General features: G+C 43.5%; 1 protein-coding gene across 2 annotated transcripts in view; it reads left to right on the top strand.

Annotated features, from left to right (window-relative positions):
- The window catches only part of bcl2b (BCL2 apoptosis regulator b), a 44,977-nt gene that overhangs the window by 728 nt on the left and 19,249 nt on the right, over nt 1-25,000 (top strand). The window contains exons 1-2 of one of the 2 annotated variants that reach the window (XR_016116488.1): nt 1-2,671; nt 4,257-4,445. The exon at nt 1-2,671 is cut by the window's left edge and continues 728 nt beyond it. Coding sequence is in view for 1 of the 2 variants with exons in the window: in XM_089008776.1 (XP_088864902.1) it covers nt 2,111-2,671 (561 nt within the window). In the remaining variant the exon portion in view is untranslated. The remainder of the gene's footprint in view (nt 2,672-4,256; nt 4,446-25,000) is intronic. The other variant, XM_089008776.1, reaches the window with a different exon arrangement.

Genomic DNA, 25,000 nt, shown 5'->3' with positions numbered 1-25,000 from the left:
GGAGATAAGCGACAACCTGTTTGAACCAAGCCTTAAAATGTGACTGATAATCAAGTGACTGCAAAGAAGACTATCCATACTGATGGGACAATGATATCAGCTTTTTATTGTAAAATGTTAAACTTTTTTCATGCATTTTTTAACCCTGCACACTTTAATATTGTCCATGTTGAAAACAATGCCCTCTGGAAATCCAGAACAAAGAGGTATGTGTGTAATATATATCCGTATATATATATATACAGTAAAGTCTCGTTATATCGATATTGGTTATATTGATAGTACTGCTTATTACGATACTATTTCTATGAATGCAAGGAGAAAATTTACATGCTGCAGCATCGGATATATCGATAATCCGGTTATATCGATATTTTTTCCGACTATCGATATAACGAGACTTTTGCGCGGCCACTTTTCAACAAAATATCAGAATGTATTATTTAAAATAACTTTGTGATAGTACTCACAATTAACATGGATGGTTTTCCGTTCCTCGTGTTTCATAAAAATCCAGGAAAACGATCGGAATGAAATTCAATTTGCCGGTCCAGAGGCGAAGTTACTGCTAGCTAGCCTGCACACGGCTCATAAGCTTCCACACTTGCTATCTGCAATCTACTTCTCGCAGAAGTATGTTGATGCTAACGTTAACATGGGGCTTGTTAAAATGTCACTGACATTCGACTGTTTCATCGATGGTATTGTTTCATTGCAAATTAGAATCACAACATTTTCTCTCCTCTAATGCGCCGGTGCTTTCACGCTGAAGTGCACAAGTTGGGCTCATTTAAAGGGCCGTTTACCTATTTCAACATGACGGCCACTATCATCCAATCAACATGGCGATTTCGGCCATTCTGGTCAGTGTCATCCAATCAAAATTGCGCTTTCCGCCAACGGGAAATGAACGACGAAAAAAATGACAATATGTATTATAATGTAATATTTATCGGCGAGCCATATGCAATCATCAAAAGAGCCATATATGGCTCGCGAGCCATAGGTTCCCGACCCCTGCACTAGAGGATACCATTAGCCAGGAAAAAAGGTCTGTTAGAAGGCCTTAGTGTCGCCAACTGGAAATCTGACTGGTTAAAGTAATAGTTTGATCGACACATTCGATGCAACAGAGTCCGCAGACTGATTGTGAAGGTAGATTTCTGACACTGGTAACAAATGATGGCTTAAGTGTGCTTGTAAAAGCTTAAATACGAAAACACATCTGGAAGCAGCACAGAAAGGGAAAAGCAATGAAAGGAAGGTGAAAGACAATGTGGAATTATTTCATAACAGTTCATGGACAAAATGTCATTAGCAGCGATTCAGATATTTTAGGCCAGTAGAGGTTTCATATATATAAGCATGCTAACCACTTTGGAAGGTCAGAACCCAGATTCAGATTCCGAACCCCACACCTGTCAGGCTAACCACTACCTCCCTCACACACCCCAGGATTATTCTTAATTATCCTCATAAAACAACAGAAAACTGCAGACGTTATCCGTGTAGCCCCTGAGCGTTTATTTGGATGCAATGAATGATATTGTGTGCAGTTCCTCACGTACACATGGAGGCTCCAGAGCGCAACCAAAGGGTTGATTTTGCGTAAGTGACGTCAAAAATCGCTCGCGCATTGAGCAGCCCACTGGCGAAGCAGGAGGAGGAGGAGGGCGCTGTATGGAAGTGAACCTCGCCAGTAGTCTCCGAAGTGTAGATCGCTCGCCGCCTCAACGAACCGCCGGCGACGCGACGCGGCGCTTGAGCAGCCATTCTGGCGCAGACAACTTTGCGCCTCATTTTTCCCCTGCGCAACTCTTCCACGTCTGACTAGTGCGCACTGGGAATACATCCGCAGCACCTCCAGGTTCTTCCGCGTATTGGATTTCCATGCAAAGACAAGCTCTCCAGTGTGCCTCGCAGCTTTTTTCGGAGACTTTTGCAACCTTTTATATCCTCCTCGCGCGTGGGATTTAGGCGTCGACTCGGTTCGCTTCGGTCGCGCTCCACTTTTGGATGAGCCCCGAGCAGAGCAGTGCATCGATTGGATGCACGATGCGTTTTATTTAAGAACCAAATCCGAGAGTATAAAGTGCCAAATTCAGCCCAGATGGCGAACGAGCGCAATCGCACCATTGTGGAGAATTATATCTGCCATAAACTCTCCAAACGCGGCTACGCGTGGGAGTTCGGTGCCGCTCGGGAGCAGGGGGAGGAGGACGATGCCGCCGCTGCTAATAACGGCTTATTGGTAGCACCCTCGCCGACTTTGGTGCGCCGGTGCCGGGAAGCCAGCTCCGGGCCCGAGCGTGAATGCACCCCCCCGAAGCGAATCCTCGGTTCCGACCCACTCGTCGACATCCACCGGGTCCTGCGCGAAGCCGGCGACGAACTCGAGAGACTTTACCAGCCGGATTTCACCGAAATGTCCCGCCAGCTGTACCTCTCGTCCACTACAGCTCAGCGGCGGTTCGCCGAGGTGATCGACGAACTGTTCCGGGACGGCGTCAACTGGGGCCGGATCATCGCCTTCTTCGAGTTCGGCGGCACCGTGTGCTTGGAGTGCGCGACTAAGGAGGACATGACGTCGCAGGTGGACAACATAGCCGAGTGGATGACTGAGTACTTAAATGGACCCCTTGGCAGCTGGATCCAAGACAACGGGGGCTGGGTAAGTGTTATTCGGTGTCGTCTATTTTTTCTCGGTACCGCTGGAGCAGAGCTCCTCTGTCGCTGTTAAGAGTTAAAGGCGCGTCAATGCGCGATTATGTGAGTGTGTCTGCGTGTGTTTGCAGATGTGACCTCACACGCCACATTATATCATGGTTGTAGTTGGGGCTTGCCAACGAAAAAGCTCGAGATGTTCCCATTACGCACGAAGGCGCAGAATGGGCGGCCTCCATTCATATCCTTTCATGATTGGACGTAAACCTTAGCCGTCAAAACTCGTTAACCAATCACAAAGCGATCTGTGTCACACCTCCCGATCTCTCTTCCGAGCTCCTCCCCGCTAGCGTTGAGGAGAGACAGGCAGTCAGTCACACGGAGCTGCAGTCTGCTCGTACCTCGACCTTTTAAGGACCCCGACAAAAAAAAATTAAAAATAAAATTTAACATCAAAATGCTTCCGAATGTTTAAACATTCAACGTTACAAAAAACTAATGACTTTTTAAACGGTACTGGCTTGAAGCATCAACATGAGGGATGAAATGGCCTTTGGCTTGGGTGGTTTTGAGTTTTACAGCTTTTGCACATAACTTTTATGGATTTATTGTCTATATTCAGCATTCTTCTTGGCGTGTGGTTGTTTTATTGGGGGACACGTCCAATTCAATTGCAGTTGTCGCAATGAAATGCTGATTTGTAGTGACAGTTGTAGACAATTTTACCTGGGGTGGCAAAGTGTGTGTTTGTGTGTGTGTGCGTGTGTGTGTTGTGGGGGACCGTTGAGATTATAAAATACACACATGTACACAAATTCTGGTTTCATATTTTGAATTCCATGGCATGGTTTATGATGGGGGGGGAATAAAAGGTGTTTCTAAATGTGTGTGGGGGGGTTCTTCCATTGATGTTAAAGATGACTGAATATGGTGAAGAAATTGGCACATCTTCATTTTTTCTGAAATGCTTACCAAAATATGATTTGACTGAAGCCACAGCATGGATATGTGCAGCCAATCAAAATTCCAGCCCCCCCCCAAAAAAAAGCCACTGGACAAAAGAAAAAAAGGAAGACTTGATACAGTATTGTGGCATGCACAGCTGCTTTTCCTCTTTTTGTATTCTCCACCGACAAGGGTAATGTAGCTACAGCTGTCAGGGCAATCCGCTTTTTCCTTGACAGTGACTCACAATGGCGTCTCATATGTTCAACTTCAGAACGCCGATATTCGGTTTGGCTTTAAGGGTCAGAGCAAAATGTGACTTTTGCTAATATCGCTTGGTGTGCGGCTGGCATGAGCTTCAGGTGAGCTCCCCATGTTTTTCTATCAATCGTGTTGTAGAGATTAGCAACCATCCGCCTTGGCATGGAACTCCTCAGACCGATCTGTGAGGAATTAGCCTCTTCATGAGTAGAAGTAACTTTAATGAGAACATAACATTTGTGGTGCTTGCTTTTTTTGCCTTCCGGGTATCAGATTTTGGAGTGGAAGCGAGGAGAGGGGGGCATCAATGATTCATTTGAAGGATTCCATTTTGCCGTTTAACGTCCCCCCTCAAGTGTATGTGTGTGTATGTGTGTCTTTACCAGGTTGCATCTTGTGCCACATATCAAAGGCAACTCAGCCTTCCAGCAGCATAGGCGCCAATCTAGAGCTTCCGCCAGTGCCGGGCTCAAACTCATGCGACTTATGCTGGTCCTGAACATGCTCTTTCTTCGGTGCGAGGAGGGGCTGCTAAGGTAGCTGGTGAATGTCTCCGGCGCCGGCGGGACAATAATGTAGGTCATCATCCAGGGTGCTTTTGCAGCTGCGAAGACATGACGATCGGTGAGAGACAGAGAAAGAGGGAGAGCATCCCATGTATTAGTCAGGATTATCTCACAATGTAGATGTATGTATGGCCAGTTTGGCATACTGAATTTACAAAGTTCATGTCTGTAATATTTTAGGGTTGTTATAAATTTAGGTTAAGTGTACAGACGGTCCCCACCTTATGAACGAGATACATTCCGAGTGATCGTTCGTAAGGTGAATTTGTTCGTAATTTGCTTAAGTGCTATATTTTGTATGGAATGTATGTTTAAAGGACAACCGACGTCTCTGGACAAGTTGTGTCCATAATTTGTAAAATCGCTTCAAATGACTTCTACTGTGCGTATTTTACAAAGATTTCACCGCTTATAGCTATATTTTTCGTTTTAAGACTCGCGCTGAATATTCCGGAAGTCTTGTTTTTGAGTTGGTGACGAGTCCTCACGTCACGTCACGGAAGGAACGCCCCTGACCGGGAAAGGACACATTGTAGCAGTCCTTCCATCTCCTCAATGCATTTTGCGGTATACTTTGGTCTGAAAACTTCGTGTTGATCCGTGTTGATGGCGAAATTAGAAGGAAAACACATAAATAACGCGATGGTGAATCGTTGTGTGTTGCGCCAAGACTTCTACAGTGTATTTGATGTTCGCCTACAAAACGTCCCAGGAGACAATTTCCACGGAGCTTTGTCGCCATCTTCTCTTTAGTACTGTGACTACTAAAGAGTTTGTCACTACATTTCTCTCCAGATGCCTCAAAATGACTGGAATAGATTCTTTAATCGATTGCAAACATGTATGCTTTGCTCTTCAGAACTATTTGAATCATATTCATAACTGGATGACTAACAACAAAGCATCTTTTCCGAATCTGAAGCCATTGTTTTGATTCCCGAGCAAGGCCAGACGTTTTGGTGTGACACCACGAACAAGGGGGCGGGACCTTCTGAAACTGGCCACTTCCGGTTTCAATTTGAAATAGTTTTTAGACAATTTAAGCCATTTTTATTGGTGTTTTTCATTCGACTAAAAATATCATACTGCGTGTTTTGGGTATTTTAGATGCTATAAAACGTTTTTCTGATATCAGTTCGGAAACAAAAAAAGTGATGTCGGTTGTCCTTTAAGTCAAACACTGAATGGTGAAGTTTAAAACACAGAAACTCGAACAGTCGTAAAATAAATTCACACCAACTGTCGTACGACATCTCTGTCCGAACATTTTTCGACATACTGTACCCGCAAAAATGTTCGTACGTACCGTTATTTGTAACTCGAATGTTCGTAAATTGGGGAGTATCTGTACTTGTAAACTTGGTTATTGCCTAACTCTGCTAAAATAGGGGTAATTTTCATCCAAACTTATTTTTTGGACTGCTTATGCATATGTTGTTCATCAGGTGGGGGAAGATCCTGATCCACTTTCAAGCAACAGTTGAAGACCGAGATGTATCGAGTCTTGTTGGATGAACAGTTTTGTTGCAAGAGGCACATACGTGGCCACCTGGGAAAATGTCTTGTATGAAGTGATGTCTCCATGAGAGAAAATAGTGTCATTATCTCCACTACTGCTAACTTCTCTCTGCTTTTGTAAGTCGGAGCCACTTGGCGTGCATGCTCAATTTCTGAGCTCCACCCTGGTTGCCATGGCAGCATAATCCACATTCGCCATTGGCCTAGCGTTATATGGTGCAGGATGTTCAGTCGCTCACTGTAGTGGACTAATTTCAGGAAGATGAGAAACAGCTTGCGTAACATGTACGACTAGTCTTGGTGTCACAGATGTGCCATTGAAACACCTATAAACCACGGACGGACACCATGTGGTTGGTTCAATTTGTGCTCAAATTGATATTCGTCCAGTAACTTTATAAAACATTGCATGAAGCATAAAAATTCTTTATCAGCTCTTAACATAACATGGTAGCTCGTTAGTGGTGTCGCGGTTCACTTAGAAGGTCCATTTTCTGACTCTGGTTGGACATTCCATTTCAAGTCAACTGGCCCTAACATGACCCCAAAGTAGATAAGGTGGACAGAAAAAAAACTCACTTCCTTGTTCCAATTTATGCTGATCCACATGAACTGACCCCCTTTTTTATCTTTAATCTGCTTTATGCGGATTAAAAAATGTGCTACATTTGTCCCATCGGGTTCCATTTATTTATTGAGGTGCTTATTTGCCATCTGCCACATGACACACAATTGAGATGATACTTCAATCACTTGAATTTTACCTTAAATAGTTTTGCAATTGTTATAGTATCCTTTTCTGTGTTCCAAACTTTTTTTAGTGACGCATGAGGCCAATCAAGCTTTAGGACACACGAGAGTGGCATGGAAAAGCAGTCTGTCAGCCACTCTCTGTTCCCTGTTGTTTTAAGACCAACTCAATCCAAATATGGGAGCAGCTGCTAATGGCTCCTGATTCAAATGCCCTTTTAGTTTCATAAAAGTTGCCCAGTAGCCTTTACAAAGCATTTGCTGAGTCATTTTGCATTTCGCTGACTCATGCAAATGTGTCCTCATTTTAAACCGGAATTTTCGGCTCTCTCCCTGTTGGACGAGTGAGTTCATCCTTCATCACTGAGGAGACGATGGCAGTGAGTGGAGACTTCACATCTTGCACATGCTTGTAGGCTTCTAAAAGGGCATTTGATTGGCTTGGAGATGTTTTTTTTTTAAGTAGAAGGGAAGAGTAACACCTGGAGCTGGGATGCTCCTCTCCAGCCTGTTTTCGGTGCCTCTCTCCTCTTTAACTTGGATATTTCAGAGCTAAATTTATATATATATATATATATATATATATATATATATATATATATATATATATATATATATATATATATATATATATATATATATATACAGTAAAGTCTCATTATATCGATATTCTCAGGAGTCCGAAAAAATATCGATATAACCGGGACTTTCGATATATCCGACCCTGCGCGCATGTAATTTTCTCTTTGCGTTCATAGAAATAGTATCGTAATAAGCGGTACTATCGATATAACCGATATCGATATAACGAGATATCGTCTCATTATATCGATATTCTCAGGAGTCCGAAAAAATATCGATATAACCGACCCTGCGCGCATGTAATTTTCTCTTTGCGTTCATAGAAATAGTATCGTAATAAGCGGTACTATCGATATAACCGATATCGATATAACGAGACATATATATATATATATATATATATATATATATATATATATATATATATATATATATTTCAAATTTTCAAATTTTCTTTGTTTTTTTTTCTCTAACACACATACACGTACAAAAATCAAAATATACATGTGCCCCCTGCAAAAAAAGCAACAATGACAAAATATGAATTAATTTTAATCTTTTCCTTTCGGCTTTTCCCTTCAAGGGGTCGCCACAGCGAATCAGTAACCTCCATCTTCAAAGGTATGATACGCATGCTTGTTTTGGCCAAGCTTTTACATCGGATGCCCTTCCTGACACAACCCTCTGTATTTATCCGGGCTTGGGACCGGCACAAGAAGACTTTGTGGCTACAGAACAAGAAACACACTCAGTAAAAGGCTCCCAAACACAAAATGGTCATGAGCACAGCAACAATCATAAAAGCAAAACTATATTTACCATTTGATGACAATGCTCTGATCTTACCATGAAATGGGCATGTCTTTCCTTATATTACATCACAAACAGGACTTCAAAGTCTACGTTTACAGCTCATTGAATTATCTACTATTCACTCATTCACCACATTGACCTAAGGGGCCATGAGCAAATTCTATAATAATAATAATAATAATAATAATAATAATACAGTACTGTATATAAGAAGACTAAAGTATTGTGATGTTCTCACCTGCTCTATATAACACAGCTTGATATATGTAAGAACTAAAAATGAAAAGTTCAATTGACCACAAACACATCATTGGAATAAATTGGAGGTGAATTTATAATAAGCGTGAATCAAAGTAAGAAAAACTCTGGGCGACATGAGGGAGGGAAAAAATCCAATTTCTCATTGGGGCAAATAAGGCCCAGAGGAAAGGAGAAAAACTCTGTTAATATCAGGGACAGAGTGGAGTACTATTACGTTTAAAAATTATTTACCGCAGGCAGCGGCTCAAAACCTTCTATGCCACTGTAATGCATGTGACATTTTGAGTGTTACCCCAACACGGCTTTGTTTTCATTCCAGTGAGAAAGGACGGAGTTAATGTACCTGCATGAGCGCCTTTTTTAACGAACTTGGATTAGGTTGCCAAAAGGAATGCAGAAAGCTGCCAGGTGGTCTGTTTCATTGCCGGGGGAGAAAGGAATGGGTTTGGGGGGTCAATTCGATGCACATTGATGCCAATTGACAGATGAGCTTTGCATGTTGCCACAATGCGGCAGGCATCTGGATCGCCAAACCCTGACCTAGTGACCGACCCCGGGCTTCTCCAACTGAGGCTGAGTGGTTGTGGGATGGCGGAGGAAGTCATTAATCTCCATTTAGGTGACACGTTGAGTAGCGGTGGAGCAAACTGGCACAGGAAGCTCATTTAAACACACGCGGGAGGGCCAAAATAAAAACCTCACTTATCTCCAATTTGCATCTCCCGGACCGTTTCACGCATCATCGGCGCCGCCAAGCATCGTTCGAGTGGAATCCATTCAAACGTGTCTTGGCAAGTGATCACTGTAAATACATGTCGGATTTATTTGATTGTAAAATCGCAATGCATGAGGTCAAGGTGTTTCAAGTGCCACTCCGATCTGTGAGACTTAGCAGTCTTAGGCGTGCGGACTGTAACGGCAAAAACCATCCCAAACTGGACTCGGTTATTGCTTTGCACTTCTGGAACACTCCACAAAACTTAAAGGACAACCGACATCACATTTTTGTTTCCTAACTGACATCATAAAAACGTTTTATAGCATCTAAAATACCCAAAATACGCAGTATGATATTTTTAGTCAAATGCAAAACACCAATTAAAAGGACTTAAAGTGTCCAAAATCTGCAAAAAATTGAGCTGCGAATTGGGCATTTTCAAAAAGTCCCACCCCCAGTTCGTGACGTCACGCCAAGACGTCCTGCATTGCTGGAGAATCAAAACAATGGCTTCAGATTCGGAGAATATGCTTTCTTGTTACACATCCAGTTATGAATATGATTCAAATAGTTCTGAAGAGGAAAGCATACATGTTTGCAATCGATTAAAGAAATTATTCCGTGCGATTTTGAGGCAACATGGGGGGAAATGGATCACCAAAAAAGAGGCAGAAAATGGCATCCAAGCTCCTGTGAGGAATTAATCAGCCCGTTTCCACAGCCTGATAAATTCCTTGCATGGAGCTTGGTCGTCCTCTTCTGGCGGCTTTTTACGAGGTTTTCAGACCAAACAAGTACAGCAAAATACATTGACGTGATGGAAGGACTGCTACAATGTGTCTTTTTTGGTCAGGAGCGTTCCTTCAGTGACGTCACGTAAGGAATTGTCACCAACTCAAAAACAAGACTTCCTGAATATTCAGCGCGAGTCTTAAAATGTAAGATATAGCTATATGCGGTGGAATCTTTGTAAAATACGCTCAGTAGAACTCATTTGAAGCCATTTTACAAATTATGGACACAACTTGTCCGGAGACGTCGGTTGTCCTTTAAGATTGCATTGCTTTGTGTGTTTTACAACAGTTACCCCCCCATCCTACCCTTTTTGCTTCCCAGGCCTCGGCCCTTCTTCTGCCATGTTTGCCTCCACTGTAGTTTCTTTCCTACGGGCTCGGCCTGACTTGAAGAATTTCTTACTGGAGTGAAGAGATCTGACGTCGCCCTTGAGATCTTCCGAGCACAAAGAGGCTTGTTCCAGACATTCTTGTCTAAGGAATTTGGAGAGGAGGAGGAGGATGAAGAGGGTGGGGGGGCTAACCCTTCGCAATGTAGCTTGCAGTTTGAATGACTCCACAGAGTCTCTGGTTGTTGTTTTTTGTCCAGATGAAAACGTCACATCGTGATTTTCTTCAGCACAAACTATCAGGGTCACTGGTGCTAACGCAAGATTTCATGCATGCCCAAAAATACAAAAAAGACTGTAAAAAGAACGTAAACATGAAGATTTGCTCTGTGGATTAGCAAGTGATAAGAACAAATAACAACAATACAAGTTGAACTAATACATTCAAAAGGGAACAGAAGTGGAATTTGTTGAAACAACTGCAAAACGTGGCAGGCTCCATCGCACCTGCACATAGCAGCTTGCACATTCAAAGCATGTCTGCAAAACAGGATGCTGAAACGAGACAAGGATATGAAACTGAAAACCATCCATTAAGCCACGATGTTTGTACGTCACTATTTTGATTCTTGAGAATGGTTTTAATACGACTCACATCTCAAGAGTCTCGATACTCAAGCTACGTTAAATACGCTATTGGAAATCATTATTATCGTACTATATTACTTTTTGACTTCAAGATGGCGCCGCAGGAGTGGTGCCTTTCCAGCAACTACTGTAGTTTGTCTTTCGACTTCTTCCTTTCCTTTCCTCCTACTTTCATAACTTTGCTGCTGTGAAATGTAAATTTCTCCACTGCAAGACTAAAAAAGTCTAATCCAATCCTATTATATATAAAAACTAAATATTTCAACCGTAGTCACAATTTATCAATAAGCAGAAACCGTTCCATCACTTTACAGCAGTGGTGAGTGTGCTGTTCATGTCACTCCTGGGCCTTCAGTAGTGCAATGTCTAAATCACTCCACAGCTGCAACTGTGGTGTGAATTATTACACGTCAACTAGAGGATGTCCCCGATACCCTAATGAGGAATAAGCGGTACGGAAAATGAGATGAGATGAGAGAACTAGAGGATGTCGTTGGCCAGGAAATAACTTGTGACTAAAAGAAATTTAAGAAATACTATCATTAAACTGTTCGGAATTTTACTATGAATGTCTGGATTCATGATAACCTCATAAAATGTCAATATTATTTGCCAGTTTTGCTATCTCCAGAGCTGTCCAACCTTTCTTAATGATGTCCATCTATTCTTGAAAAGTCCGTCTTGAAAATGGCTTCAACAGTAAACAGTATCTGCAACCAAATCAATTTCTTCTCCTTCACCCATGTCGCTTGACAAAACCACTATTAAATCAACACAAAAATGTATTTGCTTGTGCAGCTAGCTACAGATACAGTGTGCTAGCTCTGGCCAGTATGTTCTTCTCACCTAGCGGCTAATAATACTATGACTGGCTAGTGACGAGCCAATCATGTGACGAGCCAATCATATTTGCGAAAACACTGACGTTTCCAGCGCCGTCGAGCAGGCCTTGGGTGGCAACTCGAACTCTGATTGGTTAAAGGAACAGTTTCATCGACATTGTATTTTATGCTTCAGAGCCTGCAGAACTGATTGTGAAGGTGCCATGGTAGATTTCTGACCGTGGTAACAAATGGTGGCTGAAATGTTATTGGTTAAATGCTTAAATATGAAAACACACATCTAGATGCAGCCCAACAGGAGAAAAGCAGTGAAAGGAAGCTGGAAGACAATTTGGAATTATTTAATAAAAATTCATGGACAAAATATAATTCACATCAGTCTTTTTTTCTTTTCGGTTTTTCCCTTCAGGGTTCGCCATAGTGAATCATTGTCCTCCATCTTCAGAGGTTTGATTCGCATGTTTGTTTTGGCCATATTTTTAGGCCAGCAGAGACGGCCCACCACTGTACAGAGAATGTTGGTTTTCTTCACATTTTGTTCGGGATTAGTGTGAAGATGGACGCATTGGACTACTCCTTGATTCTCTGTGGAGAGGGGTGGGGAGAATTATTCAATTCTCTTAAACTCAACTCCTTTTTCGGAGCCAGTGTTAGAACTCTGCTCATTCGCGCTGCAGTTGCCATTTTGCGGCATTTACAGGCACTTTAAAGAGGGTCTATGTCGTATCAGAGCAGTGACAGATGGGACACCCAGCGTGTCCAGATGAACCCTTTCAAGGACAGTGTTAACTTCACTGGACAGCTTTAATATCTGGCACTCACCTTTTGTAGTTCGTGGCACTTCACTGTCTTATTTGCGGGTTTGTCCTCTCATCACGCAGAGTGTGCTTGGTGCCTCTGTATCACCTGTAGCAAAAATAGTAGGACTGCTGACATTGTCTCAAATGCAGCTTTCATTCTTCTTAAAAGTTGTAGTCTTCTTCTGTTGCATTGTTTGGCCTTGCCCTCTTTTTGAAGAAGCTCCCAGACGATTCGCTCATGATTGCTAGCTTGCGGGTTTTCTTTTTTATGACTGAATTTCATGACCCATACGGGTGTTTAGACAGATGAGTTTCAAAATACCGGTACCAGTCCGCAGGCCTGGGTTTGGGATCTATTCCCGTAAAGGATATATATTGACTCTTACTTTTTGACAACACAGTGCTCTATGATACTGTCAAGATTCTTTTTGTGGATTTCTTCAGAAGTCAGTTTGGTCGTCTGAGCTGTCAGTCATCCTCACAAACAGGCTGACATACAACTCGATGTCTACCTGTTAATGATGCAAAGACAAAAAGAGTTGATGATTTCTTCTTTTTGTCTTTGGTATCTGCATGTAGGCTCCTTCTTCCTTCGTCTCTCTGAGCATTCCAGACATGCCGCGCATTTGGGGAACACGTCACAACTATGCACCTGGGCAACACCTCATTAAAAAAAAAAGAAATAAAAAAAGATGCTCCAGTAATGTCTCAGAGATTTAGTGATTTGTTTTTGTTTGTGTTGCTGCACCCATTTGCAACCCGTTCCCGTGTGACTATTCTCAGGCATTCTCTCCTCAGGAGAGCCACAGGAATGTCTACTTGGGAAGTGAGACTGTAAATAAATAATGGAGACGAGCTTGGTGTTGCTTTCCTGAGTAGCCACTAAAGGGTGTGGGCCCTTTTGCTCTTTTGTTAGTTTATGGTACAGGAACAAATCAAGGCAATGTACTCATCTTTGTACATAAGACGTTTTGTACATAAGACGTGTTTTGTTTGCGGGTATGGTTCAATCACAAACAACTTCCAGTTTCACAAGCTGACACATGCCGAGGATGTTTCGAGGCAGTGGAGTGAGTTATACAGTTAGTGATAACCAAGGCAAACGACAGGAACTATCAGTGGAGCAGCTGCAGTGGGTAGTCCTCTGCTCCCCCCAACCTGAGAGCAGGGACCTATCATAGCAGAGTCCGGCACCGCCGTGTCTGGACAGTAGGGATATATATATAGGGCCTAAACTACCAGTAAGACTTTAGTTTGCTGACGAAGTTTCTTGGATAATAAGCGAAACGTCCGACACCTTCAAAAAAGTACAGATGACGGCTGAAGAAACCTTTTAATCGATGGACCAGTCCTGTACGACTGAGAGCTTACACAGACAAGGCAAACTTGAGCAAGTTTGTCTTTCCATTAAAAGTGAGCAAAGAATAAATAACCAAAAAAATAAAGATAAAAAAAAAATCAACAACAAATAAATAAATAAATGACTGGATAAATCAATACAGAAATAAATACATAAAAATAAAGAAAGAAAACAAAGAAATACACAACTAAATAAATAAATAAATACATACATACATAAACATATCACAGTACGCAAATAAGTAAACACAGCACATAAATAAAGAAATAAATAAAAATAAATTAACACAGAAATAAAGAAATAACATATTAAAAAAATAAATACATACATAAATAAATAAACATATCACAGTACATAATCAAACATATCACAGCTCATAAGTAAATAAATAAATAAATAAACACATCACAATAAATAAATAAATTAATAAATAAATAAATACATAAATACATAAATAAATACAGAAATGGATGGGTGGATGTCTCGAAAAGATTATCCTCATCAATTATCATGAGCTTTTCACATATTTTGCTTCCCTAAATGCTTTGGGGGAAAAAACAGTTAGCATTGTAATCATCAACCCACCAACGGAAAGTCTAGCCAAAATTTGGACGATGCGCTTGTGATGTGAACCACTGGAGACCCTGAAACTGAAGCTTGCATCGTTGGCGCACATAAAAAAGAGGTACAATTGGTTGCATTCGGTGTTCACATAACATGTCCCACAAGTTAGTCATCCAAATGACAAGATATGGTGTGAGCTGGTGCTGTGTTGGTCTTCTCAAATTCGGAATTAGGATTTGTGTACTGCGTTTAATATGGCATAAATATTTCAATACTTGCAGACTATATGTTGCAAACAACTGGGAATAGTTGCTATTATGTTTTCTTCCAACAACAGTGTGACCTGGAGGACTTTTGTAATTTGGGACGTAACCATTGAGAAATAATGTACTGGTGCCAAAGGGCACTCAAACTGCAGGCCATTATGCTGTTAGCTAAAAACAGTTTTGGGGGAGGGGGGTCCCATCTGGCTTCTGTTGCGCCAGCAATTAATTGAGAAACAGCCCTTATATCAGATCTCTTTCAAAACCTTGCCGGGTGCGGGGGAGTTCTTTGAAACAGACAATTGGAAGAAAGCGTTTAACCTTGCTCTATATATATTGATATGCTGCGCGGCTCGTGAGGTTGTGCCCGGTGGCAAAGTCAGCCGGCCTCCCAGCGGGCTCCTCGTTATCCCGCTCCCACCGTGACGGGAAGAGGTAGAAAAACCCTTTCATCCGCCGTCTCTGAGGGTTCATTAGGCTGTTTTTTTTTCGTCTTCAAACGTAAATGTGGTGTTTTTGTTTGATAAGAACATAATGATTGCACCGTAGTGAACGAGGGGTGGGATTTACACCTAAGATGACAATTAAGCGGCTGCAAGGGGAGCAAGTGATGCTACCGCCTCTATATTTAGAAGCCTCTCACATGTCCCTGCATTTTTCAGGGATCCACAGTGTTACCTGACACTGGGAGCCAGGTCTCAGGGTATTAGGCTGTTGTTTGGATGTGCTGCTGCTTTTGCTCCGTGAATGCATGCAAATAAGAGAAGGCCTCCTTACCTTGCTCTAGTCATTATACACTGACGACCTCAACTCTCAAACATCTGAGAAACTGAGAAAACGTAGCGTATGATCTTTATTTTCAAGAAAAATTGACTTTCAATGTGAAAGACGGAAGGTATTATTCATTGCTAGTAGCCATGGATGACCGAGCAGAAGTGTTGATCTGCTAATCAATGTATTGATGCTATTTTTTTATTTTTGCAGGTTTGCCCGTATTGACTTGCTTTTAGTAAACACAACTGAGATGTCAATCTTCTGTCGCTGGTGTCATATTTTGGAATCCATCTGTTATAAAACAAGGAAACACTGAGCCAATATGTAGTCTGTGATGTTAGGTTCTCGCGCTAGCTGCTAGCTAAGTACCTTTGGAACCTCTCCTTATTTGACATGGCAAGATTTTATGTTGTTTATGTCACAATCGTATTACCCTCGACAGTTGGTAAAGCGTGTTTACATCACACTGCCCCAAGTAGTGTTTGAAATGTGTGTGTTCTTTCTTTACAAGACAGTTTGCCTTCCAGATGCCATTCAGATATTAGATGGGCCCATTATTGAAGTATGGCTTGGCAAATAAAAATATGCAATAAACAGGAACCACTGAAAAATGCTGGTATTCTTGGAGATTTGATGAAATTCTGAGATATCCTCCAGTGCAGAAGCATCTTCCAGACTGCAAATGAATGGTGTTTGTGTAAAGCCGCCCCTGGGTAATTTGTTGCAGAAACAAATAGATAGGAAACAAAAGATTTGCTTGTTTGTTGAAAATTACACTCATATTCACATCTATGGTCAATTTTGAATCTGTGCCAAAAGCATGCATCTTTGCAAATTTGGGAGCAAACCGGTGGACCTGCAGAGAACTCACACGGGCAAATTCCACCCTCACTAAATCGAGATTTGAACACCAAACATCAAAACACTCAACTAAAACAATTAATAAATCCATTTTCCATAATATATCCCCCTTGTATTAAGAATGTATTTATTGGGCACGTTGACCCTTTTGAACTTAGCAAGAGTTCAAACACATGCGTGTGCACACGCGCACACACACACACGCGCACACACACACACACACACACACACACACACACACACACACACACACACACACACACACACACACACACACACACACACACACACACACACACACACACACACACACACACATTCATGAGCAAACACAGAAGCGGATGTACTGGTGCAAATCAATTATTTGCTGTCCACAAATGGTGCGCACACACACTTGCCCATACACACTGACAGTGCGGCACGCCGGCGTGTACACACACAAGCGGATGTGGCGGCGTGAATCAATAATGCCGTGTTGTCACAGTGTGACACGTGAGCATGGCGGGGAGCAGATGGCCCCGGGGTGCCTGCCTACTCACTCTCTCAGTGCCAGGATGCGCGCACGCTGTGCATGTATGTACACATACACACGCACACGCACACACACACACACACACACACACACACACACACACACACACACACACACACACACACACACACACACACACACACACAAAGTATCAGTACCACAGCTGGGATTTCCCGGTGCAACAGTAGCCATTAACAAACACTATACTATTATTATTGTTCTCCAAAATGCATGGGTGATGTGTGCCCTGAGCAGCATCTGGAAATGGGATCTGTCCAGAATACGCCAAGTGAGGTCACCCATTGCTCAGATATCATCACGATGAACATGCTTTATTGATTTGGATTCCTTGGAATCCATTAAGTACATTCGCATAATATTGCTTGTATCAAAAACTCAGCCATTACACTGGTCAACAGGAAATTTTAATCAGAGATGGCCTCCTCAAAAGTTTCTTGACTTTTGTCTACATATTTTTTTTTGTAATACAGTGATACCTCGGCTTACGAAGGCTTTAGCTTTAGAACTTTTTGCCTTACGAACGTTAAATTCGCGAGAATAGAATCTTGGCATACAGACTAGTTTTCGGGAAACACACGGAGCGCCACAATGAGTGATGTGTCATTCGCTAACAAGCCGCTTCTTGGAGCTGGATCTCTGAAGTGTACGAAGATGGAAATGGCAGCCGATTTTTTTTGTCCTCTATTCCCCGGCCCCAGTCTTTGGTTAAAGCCCCACGTGATTGGTCATGGTCTGTGGTAGAGCAGGGAGGGGACACACACAGCAGTGAGCGGGGGGAGGGGTTATAGTAACACATAGCTGCACATGAACAGGAAAGCAGACGACAGAGCTTGAAACAAAAAAAAAGTGAAAAAAATAACAAAATTGAAAAGGTGAGAACATGGATAGAAAACAGTGAAATGTAGACTCTTTATTGATAGTTCAAAGGCAGAGTGTAGACTGCAAAGTTAAAATAGCCCATCAATCAGGCTCCACAAATAACCCGCACAAGCCAACTGTACAATTTGAAGAGTAGACAAGCAAGGGAACCGGCTATAAATGACGTTTCTAGTGTGTCTGCCTGTACAACCTAGAGCTCCTTGAGACACTTTATGCAAAAAGCTATCCATTCCATCAAGCCAACACCGACCATCACAAAGGTAAATAAAACGACTTTATTTTACAGTACACTTTATTTCTTGAATTACAATACCATAGCACATTTATTATACATAACATAAGGTATATGTTGTGTAGTTTTAAGGCTTATTTAGTAGAAAATTATGTTTTATGGGTGTTGTGTGAATAGCCAATCACATGTTAAACTTGACTTTACATGCAGTACAAACTTGAAAGGGTTAATCCGATCAGCTGGTGAGTGGGTGTGGCTGTGGAGATATATGTTGCCCGAACCAGGTGGCTCTCGTTAGCCGAGGGAGACACACACCGCCGGTGAGTCGACATGTTGCATTTCCACGTTCTACCTTTCTGTTAATTCAAACAAAAATAATGTCAAAGTAGTGATAAGAAATGATTGTGAATGAGTTGCATTTATATTATGTGTTTCCATTTGTAGGTTTATGACCTACTTCACTGCTCTTCTTCTTCTTTTCCTTTCGGCTTTTCCCTTCAAGGGGTCGCCACAGCAAATCAGTGTCCTCCATTCTTAGAAGTTTGATCCGCATGTTTGTTTTGGCCAAGCTTTTACGTCGGATGCCCTTCCTGACACAACCCTCTGTATTTATCCGGGCTTGGGACCGGCACAAGAAAAAGAACCAATTTATTCAAAACTCAATCAACAATAAATAACGAGAGTGAGTTGAGTTGTATCAGTGTGGTCTCCCTGGGATCCCTTTCGGTGGGAAAACGTGGAAACGTAAATTGACCGAACAGTCATAAACCGCCGTTCACTGCACCGGACTGGTGCAGCAGCAGCTTGCTCACCTGAGAGGCACAGCCAACCCAGCCCTGGCTGACGTAACACTCCAGTGACTGACTGGAGTAGACCTGGAACTGCTGGATAAGCTTGGCCCCAAGCAAACAACTGTACCAACCGCCACCCGGTACAGTGGTCTGTAACTGGATTTCAGATCCCAAAACCAAATCTAATCAATTAATCTTTTGAAATTCGTGTTGATCTTGGGCAAAGGAGCCAATTGTATCAATAAAGTGGAACAAAGGCCCTCAACAAGGACCCAACTGGTCAAACAATCGGGTCTCCAGTCAACAGAAACGGAATTGAGATGGATGACTTGAAAAAAACTCATGAATGCATGGTCAAAAGCACAGGCCTCATTCACCAGAAAAGGAAATGCTCTGACTACTTATGTGGCGGCTGGACTCCTGGATCCGAGTGATGTTCCAAATGAATGGAGGAGCTTCGAGATGGACTTCTCTCAAGTTGTTGATGCCGGGCTTGAGTATGCCAACGCCCTAAGAGAATCAGACAATGAAACGGTCAGAGTGTCTGCAGTGGAAGTCGACAGGCTCACCGCTGAGTGTCAGGTAAAGTTCCTTGAGGTGAAACGAGTCACCCAAGAAGCCTTTTGGAATGGCTATGGCAATGACTTGTTCTCTGCCCAGTCTAAAATCAATGAGTCTGCAGTTACTCAGGCTGAGGAGGACGAAGTCAGCCCTCAGCAACCAATCAAGGACCGCAGGCTGAGGAATAAAGATCAGGACAGAGAGGTCACCGAACTCAGTGACATGCTCGTGGAATGGAAGGAGTTGATTCCTGCCTCTAAGGTAGTGGATCTAAGAATATGCTACCAAACACTGAGTAAGAGGCTCCTGGCTTTGTCAGACAAACTGGAAGAAGAGGAAAAGGAGGATGCAAGTTGTGCAACACTGGCCTCCAACTTCGGAGCGGGAATGTCCAGCACAGACACCCGTTCTCTCCCAGATGAGCCTGTGGAACCACAGCCTGAACCTAACACCAAGAAAGCGCTGACCTCCAACCTTGGAATGGGAATTTCCAACACAATCACCCAGCCTTTCTCACCACAAATCAGCCCCAGAACTGTGCAGCAAGGAGCATTTGATTTCAAGCCTCAAATCAGCCTTGAAAGGGCGCGGCTACCCACTTTCTCCGGCGATATGAGGGACTACTCCAGGTGGAAGGCCGAGTGGGCGGACCTGCAGCTACTAGGCAACCCACAGGGAGCAGAAGATCTGAGAAAGTTTCACCTACTAAGCAGCCTGCATGAAAAGGTCAAAAATAAACTTGTTCTTTCCAGCTGTCGTTCTGCATATGACGTGTTCAGACTGCTGGATAACAAGTATGGGAAGAAGCAGAAGATAGTCTGGCTAATTACCAATGAAGTCCAGGCTCTTCCCTCTCTTAAAGGCAACAACCCCAGGAAAACCATTGAACTGATTCAGGCTGTGGAAAGAGCGCTTTGCAACCTTCAGATCCTTGGAGAAGAGGGTGCCGTAAAGAATCGGGTGGTCTGCCAGTCTCTGGAGAACAAGCTTCCCAGCACACTGAAAAAGGAGTGGATTGTGCACACAACTAACCCTGCTTACAGATTCTCTCCACCAAACCACTTTGACTGCCTCCTGGACTTCCTGAAGAAACAGGAAGTGATCCTGGAAGAATTGGACCAATTAGAGCCCACCTCTATAGAAAAAGATCCAGTGGAGAAAAGTTCACCAGTCGTGAAAGTGAAGAAAGCCTCCACTAAATCTGCTGCAGGTCAAAAGGACGATCCGACTAGCTGCACTAGCTGCACAACACGCACGCTGGCAGGCTATTTGTGTGCAAAACCTTCAAGGAACAAGACCTTGCTGGCAGAAAGGCTCATCTGTGGAAGATTAAGAATCAGAATCAGAAAACCTTTATTCGTCCCACAATGGGGAAATTTTCAGTCCACAGATTGGGTCATGCTTCAAATGCTTGCGGCCTCACAAAAAGGATGTCAAAGGTTGTACCTCCAAATTCCTCTGCACAAAACCAGTCTGTCAGGGAGCGGGGGTTTCGGACACAACTATCTCCTCTGTCCCAAGACACCTTCACCAAAAAGGGACGAGTGTGAGAATCAAAGCAGCGCACGAGCTGGAGGAAAGAGTCTTGACTTGACTAAGAGGCAGGTGGAGTTTCTGGCGGAGCTCACACCAGAACAAAGAGAGAAGTGCAAGAAGGTACTCTCAAACAAAGTCTCATCAACTGTATGTGCCAATGCTGGAGATGGACTGAAGGAATACCTAGTAGTGATGATGCTGCTGAAAGCAACAACAAGCTCAGGCTGTCTAATTGGCACCCTCATCGACCTCGCTTCTGATAAGAACTAAATTACTTATTAAGCAGCCAACCGCCTTGGTCTGTCAGGTGAGGACATTAAGCTGATCATCCATGGTGTTGGGGGCATGAGTAAGACAGTTGTGACAAAGAGATATTCCCTCCGCCTGAGGGTGAAACCCCAAAGGGAAAAGTGGCTGAACATAATATTCTTTGCTATGGCCTACTTAACATTGCTGAGGTGAACCAGCCTGTCTCACCCAGGCAATTGCAAACATTTTTCCCTGCTGTTGCCGCTGATGAACTAGTACAGCCAAAGAAAATAGACCTCCTGATCAGTCATCGAGAGGGTCGACTTGTACCCAGCCAACCAAAATTGTGTGGGACCTCGTGCTCTGGGATGGACCACTGGGCAAAACTGTTGGAGGAACCCACCCCAACCTAATTGAGGCTATCTACTTGGGTGTGTACCGCTCTGACACTCACCTTGCAAGGAGTATGAGGTATGTCTCGATTGCATATAAAGAGACAATCTTTGTCCAAGCAGCAGAGGAGAGATCACTTGCCCAGAGCCTCACAGCGAGAGGGAAGGAAATGACTCTCAGGGAAGAAAAGGACCTGAAGAAGATAAAGGACTGCCTCACTTACGTGTTGGCTGACAAACAGTGATGCCCCCCACTGGGACGCAGCGTATCCTTGGAAGGGTGACCCAGCAACACTGCCAGACAACCATCAAGCAGTCGAGGCGACCTTCAGGAACACTGAAAGACGACTGCAGAAGGAACCTGTATGGGAAGCTGCATACAAAAAACAAATTCATGAAATGGTTGCCTGAGGAGCTGCTGTCAAACTCTCTAAGGAGGAAATCGATAGCTGGACCGGTCCAACATGGTATATGAGTCATCTGGTTGCATTTAATCCTCACTCCACTTCAACCCCTGTGAGAATAGTGTGGAACAACAGGCAAGAGTTCCGAGGGATGAGTCTCAACAATCTCCTGTGCAAGGGTTCCGATGTTCTCAACCCAATATGGGGAGTGCTTCTGAGGTTCAGGAGTGGACAACACGCTGCACTGGGAGTTGTGAAAAAAATGTATAACTCAGTGTGGCTAAAGGAAAAGGAAGTCCACCTACACCGCTTTCTCTGGAGAGACCGCCCAGAAGATAAAATGGAGGTCTTCGCAGTTGTCAGGGTAAACATCTGTGACAAACCAGCTGGTTGTATCGCCCAAGTCGCCATGAGGGAAACCGCCAACCTTCCCCAGTTCGTTGACATGGTTGAAGAATGCCGCGTTCTAACTGAGGATAGCTACGTGGATGACATCTTGACATCACATGATGGCCTTGAAACCCTGCAAAAAATCACCAGCGGGGTGGAGGACATTCAGAGAGCGGTGGGTTTCTTCCTTAAGCCACGGCTTCTGTCACACCAAAGTGGGAGGAGTCGTCCACCTGCTGACATCGGGGCCAAAACAACAACTCCCAGGACCTTTGTGCTGCCAAACCAAATGAAGGATGAGGAGAACAAAGCGCTGGGTGTTGGCTACGAACCCGAGACAGACAAGCTTCGGGTGATAACCTCCATCAACCAAGAAAAATCATCCAAGAAAAGAGGGAAAATGAGAACAGGGCTCAATCTGAGACAGGAGCTGGTCAGGGAAGTCACACCACACCCCCTGACAAGGCGCATCCTGCTGAGCCAAATTGCAGCATCCTACGACTCAATTGGTCTCGCCTCACCAGCTAAGCAAAAGGGAGTCATGCTGGTACGGGAGTCCCTCCAAGAAGCTGGCAAAGACAACCCAGGCAAAGACACATGGGGCATTTCTCTCTCTCGCCAAGACTCCGCGAAGCCGCAGTGAAGGTTTTAAAGAGAGCTCTCAGGAGCCTCGGTGGGACAGTAGGCTCATTCACCTGGAGCGAACTCCAAACCCTCTTTTATCAGGCAGCTAACCGTACATATGAAAGGCCAATCTATGCGAGGGCACAATTGCAAGAGGACTCAGTCGAGTACATCGCACCCAACAGTCTACTCCTCGGACGGACCGGACAAGGAGGTGATACAGGTGAAATCGTCTTGTGTATCTATCCCTGGCTCAGAGCCATTCAGATCAGCATGGACATGTTCTGGTCAAAATGGCATGAACGTGCCGGACCAAACCTATGTGCGGCCCTAATGGCACCACACAAAGAGGAATGTTGAAGTCGGTGACATCGTGTGGATCGCTGACCAGAACGCTCTATGAGGGCAATTCCGGCTTGGACTGATCCAGGCCGTCTACCCAGACAAGAAAGGACTTGTTCGAACAACAGATGTGAGGATATGTGCCGTCCTGCCTTCCCCACTGGCAGTCGGGCAACGCAGGAAGGACTTGCCGCTGCAAACGACCATAATCTTACGGAGAGACGTCAGGAGGCTGGTGGTCCTCCTCCCCATTGAAGACCAGCATGGCCCAGCTAGGCCTGACACTGGTTTCGTTGACTGACGTCACCCTGGTTCTGCAGGCACTGTCCCTCGACGTCATTGCCCCCACACCTTCAAGGCTGGTAGGTGCAAGCCTAGCACTGCCACCAGGCCCCACACTTGCACATACACAAAGTAAGAAGTTGAAAACACGCACATAACCATACCCTGACCGTACACCCGCTCTGTCAAGGTAGGTGCCCGAACATTGACACTGGCATCATCCTCTTCTTGTGCAGTGAATAAGAATGGACTTTTACTTGATGCGAAAAAAAACTGTTGTAATACAATTTAATGTTGGCACAAAAAAGAAACAATGTATTCAAAACTCACTCAACAATAAATAACGAGAGTGAGTTGAGGTGTATCAGTGTGGTCTCCCTGGGATCCCTTTCGGTTGGAAAACGTGGAAACAGAAATTGACCGAACAATGGGGACCTGGGAATGGATTATTTTCATTTTATTGGTTTCCTAAGGTAAATTAATGTTTGGAATACACTCTTTTCGCCTTACACACACTTTCTGGGAACCAATTAAGTCCGTAAGCCAAAGTATCACTGTATTTAAATTTTTTGGTTTTACGTTTGACCTAAACAAAGCTTGGGTTATACGGATTGTACCATGTGTTGTTATTTACTTGAATTGAATTGACTTGAAAGATTGATTTTCTCTTTTTTACCCCCCCCCCCCCCCCCGCCCCGAGCTGTTTTAAATTGTATTTTTGGTTTTATGTTATTTATTTTTTGGGACAATATAGAATTCCTGTTGGGTTTCTGAGCGCAGATGTTTTTCTGATGCCTTGATTCATTAGCCACTTTGATGTACGGAGGACGTGTCGGTATGTCTAGACGAGGGCAGAGGAAGTGGGCGAGTCGAATCACCTTCCTCTAATTAAGTCTGCAAATTGACCTATAACGTGCTTCATTTGTCCTTCACATTTGATAGAGCGTGGTTATGAAAAAAAGGGGTAAAAAAAATCTCATAAGAATCTATTTTCACTCTGTTAAATGAACACAATTTGACAAATTAAACTAGGCCAGCACATTTACCCTCATTTTCCGCTTTTTAAATTTTAATTTGAGCACATCTATTCACGTCATGAGAGACAAAAGGTTGTGGAGTACTGCAGGACAAGACGACAGTATATCTAGGTTACAATGCACCGCATCCCATGGATATCAGTCCCGTCGTGAAGTTATGGACATCAAAAATGGAATCTGCACTGAGCTGATCTGCGCACTTGAGACTTTATTTCTGCATAAGTATTCATTTGTGATTTATGATATGCTGTGTTCTCACTTGCGTACAAATCAGTAGGGATGGAAATCACTCGTAAACAAAATATACCATCCAATTGACAAGCTCATTTTTCCAAAGCAAGAGGTGCAGGAGTGGCTTTATGTGGTCAGATTGATAGTTGTCTTGGTTATTTCATTCTAATGTCACCTTGGAGTG

Source organism: Hippocampus bargibanti, linkage group LG11 (genome assembly GCF_051943395.1).
Source record: "Hippocampus bargibanti isolate YZ-2025 linkage group LG11, ASM5194339v1, whole genome shotgun sequence".
In the NCBI taxonomy this organism is placed as follows: domain Eukaryota; kingdom Metazoa; phylum Chordata; class Actinopteri; order Syngnathiformes; family Syngnathidae; genus Hippocampus; species Hippocampus bargibanti.
This window is presented reverse-complemented; position numbering and strand designations above follow the sequence as displayed.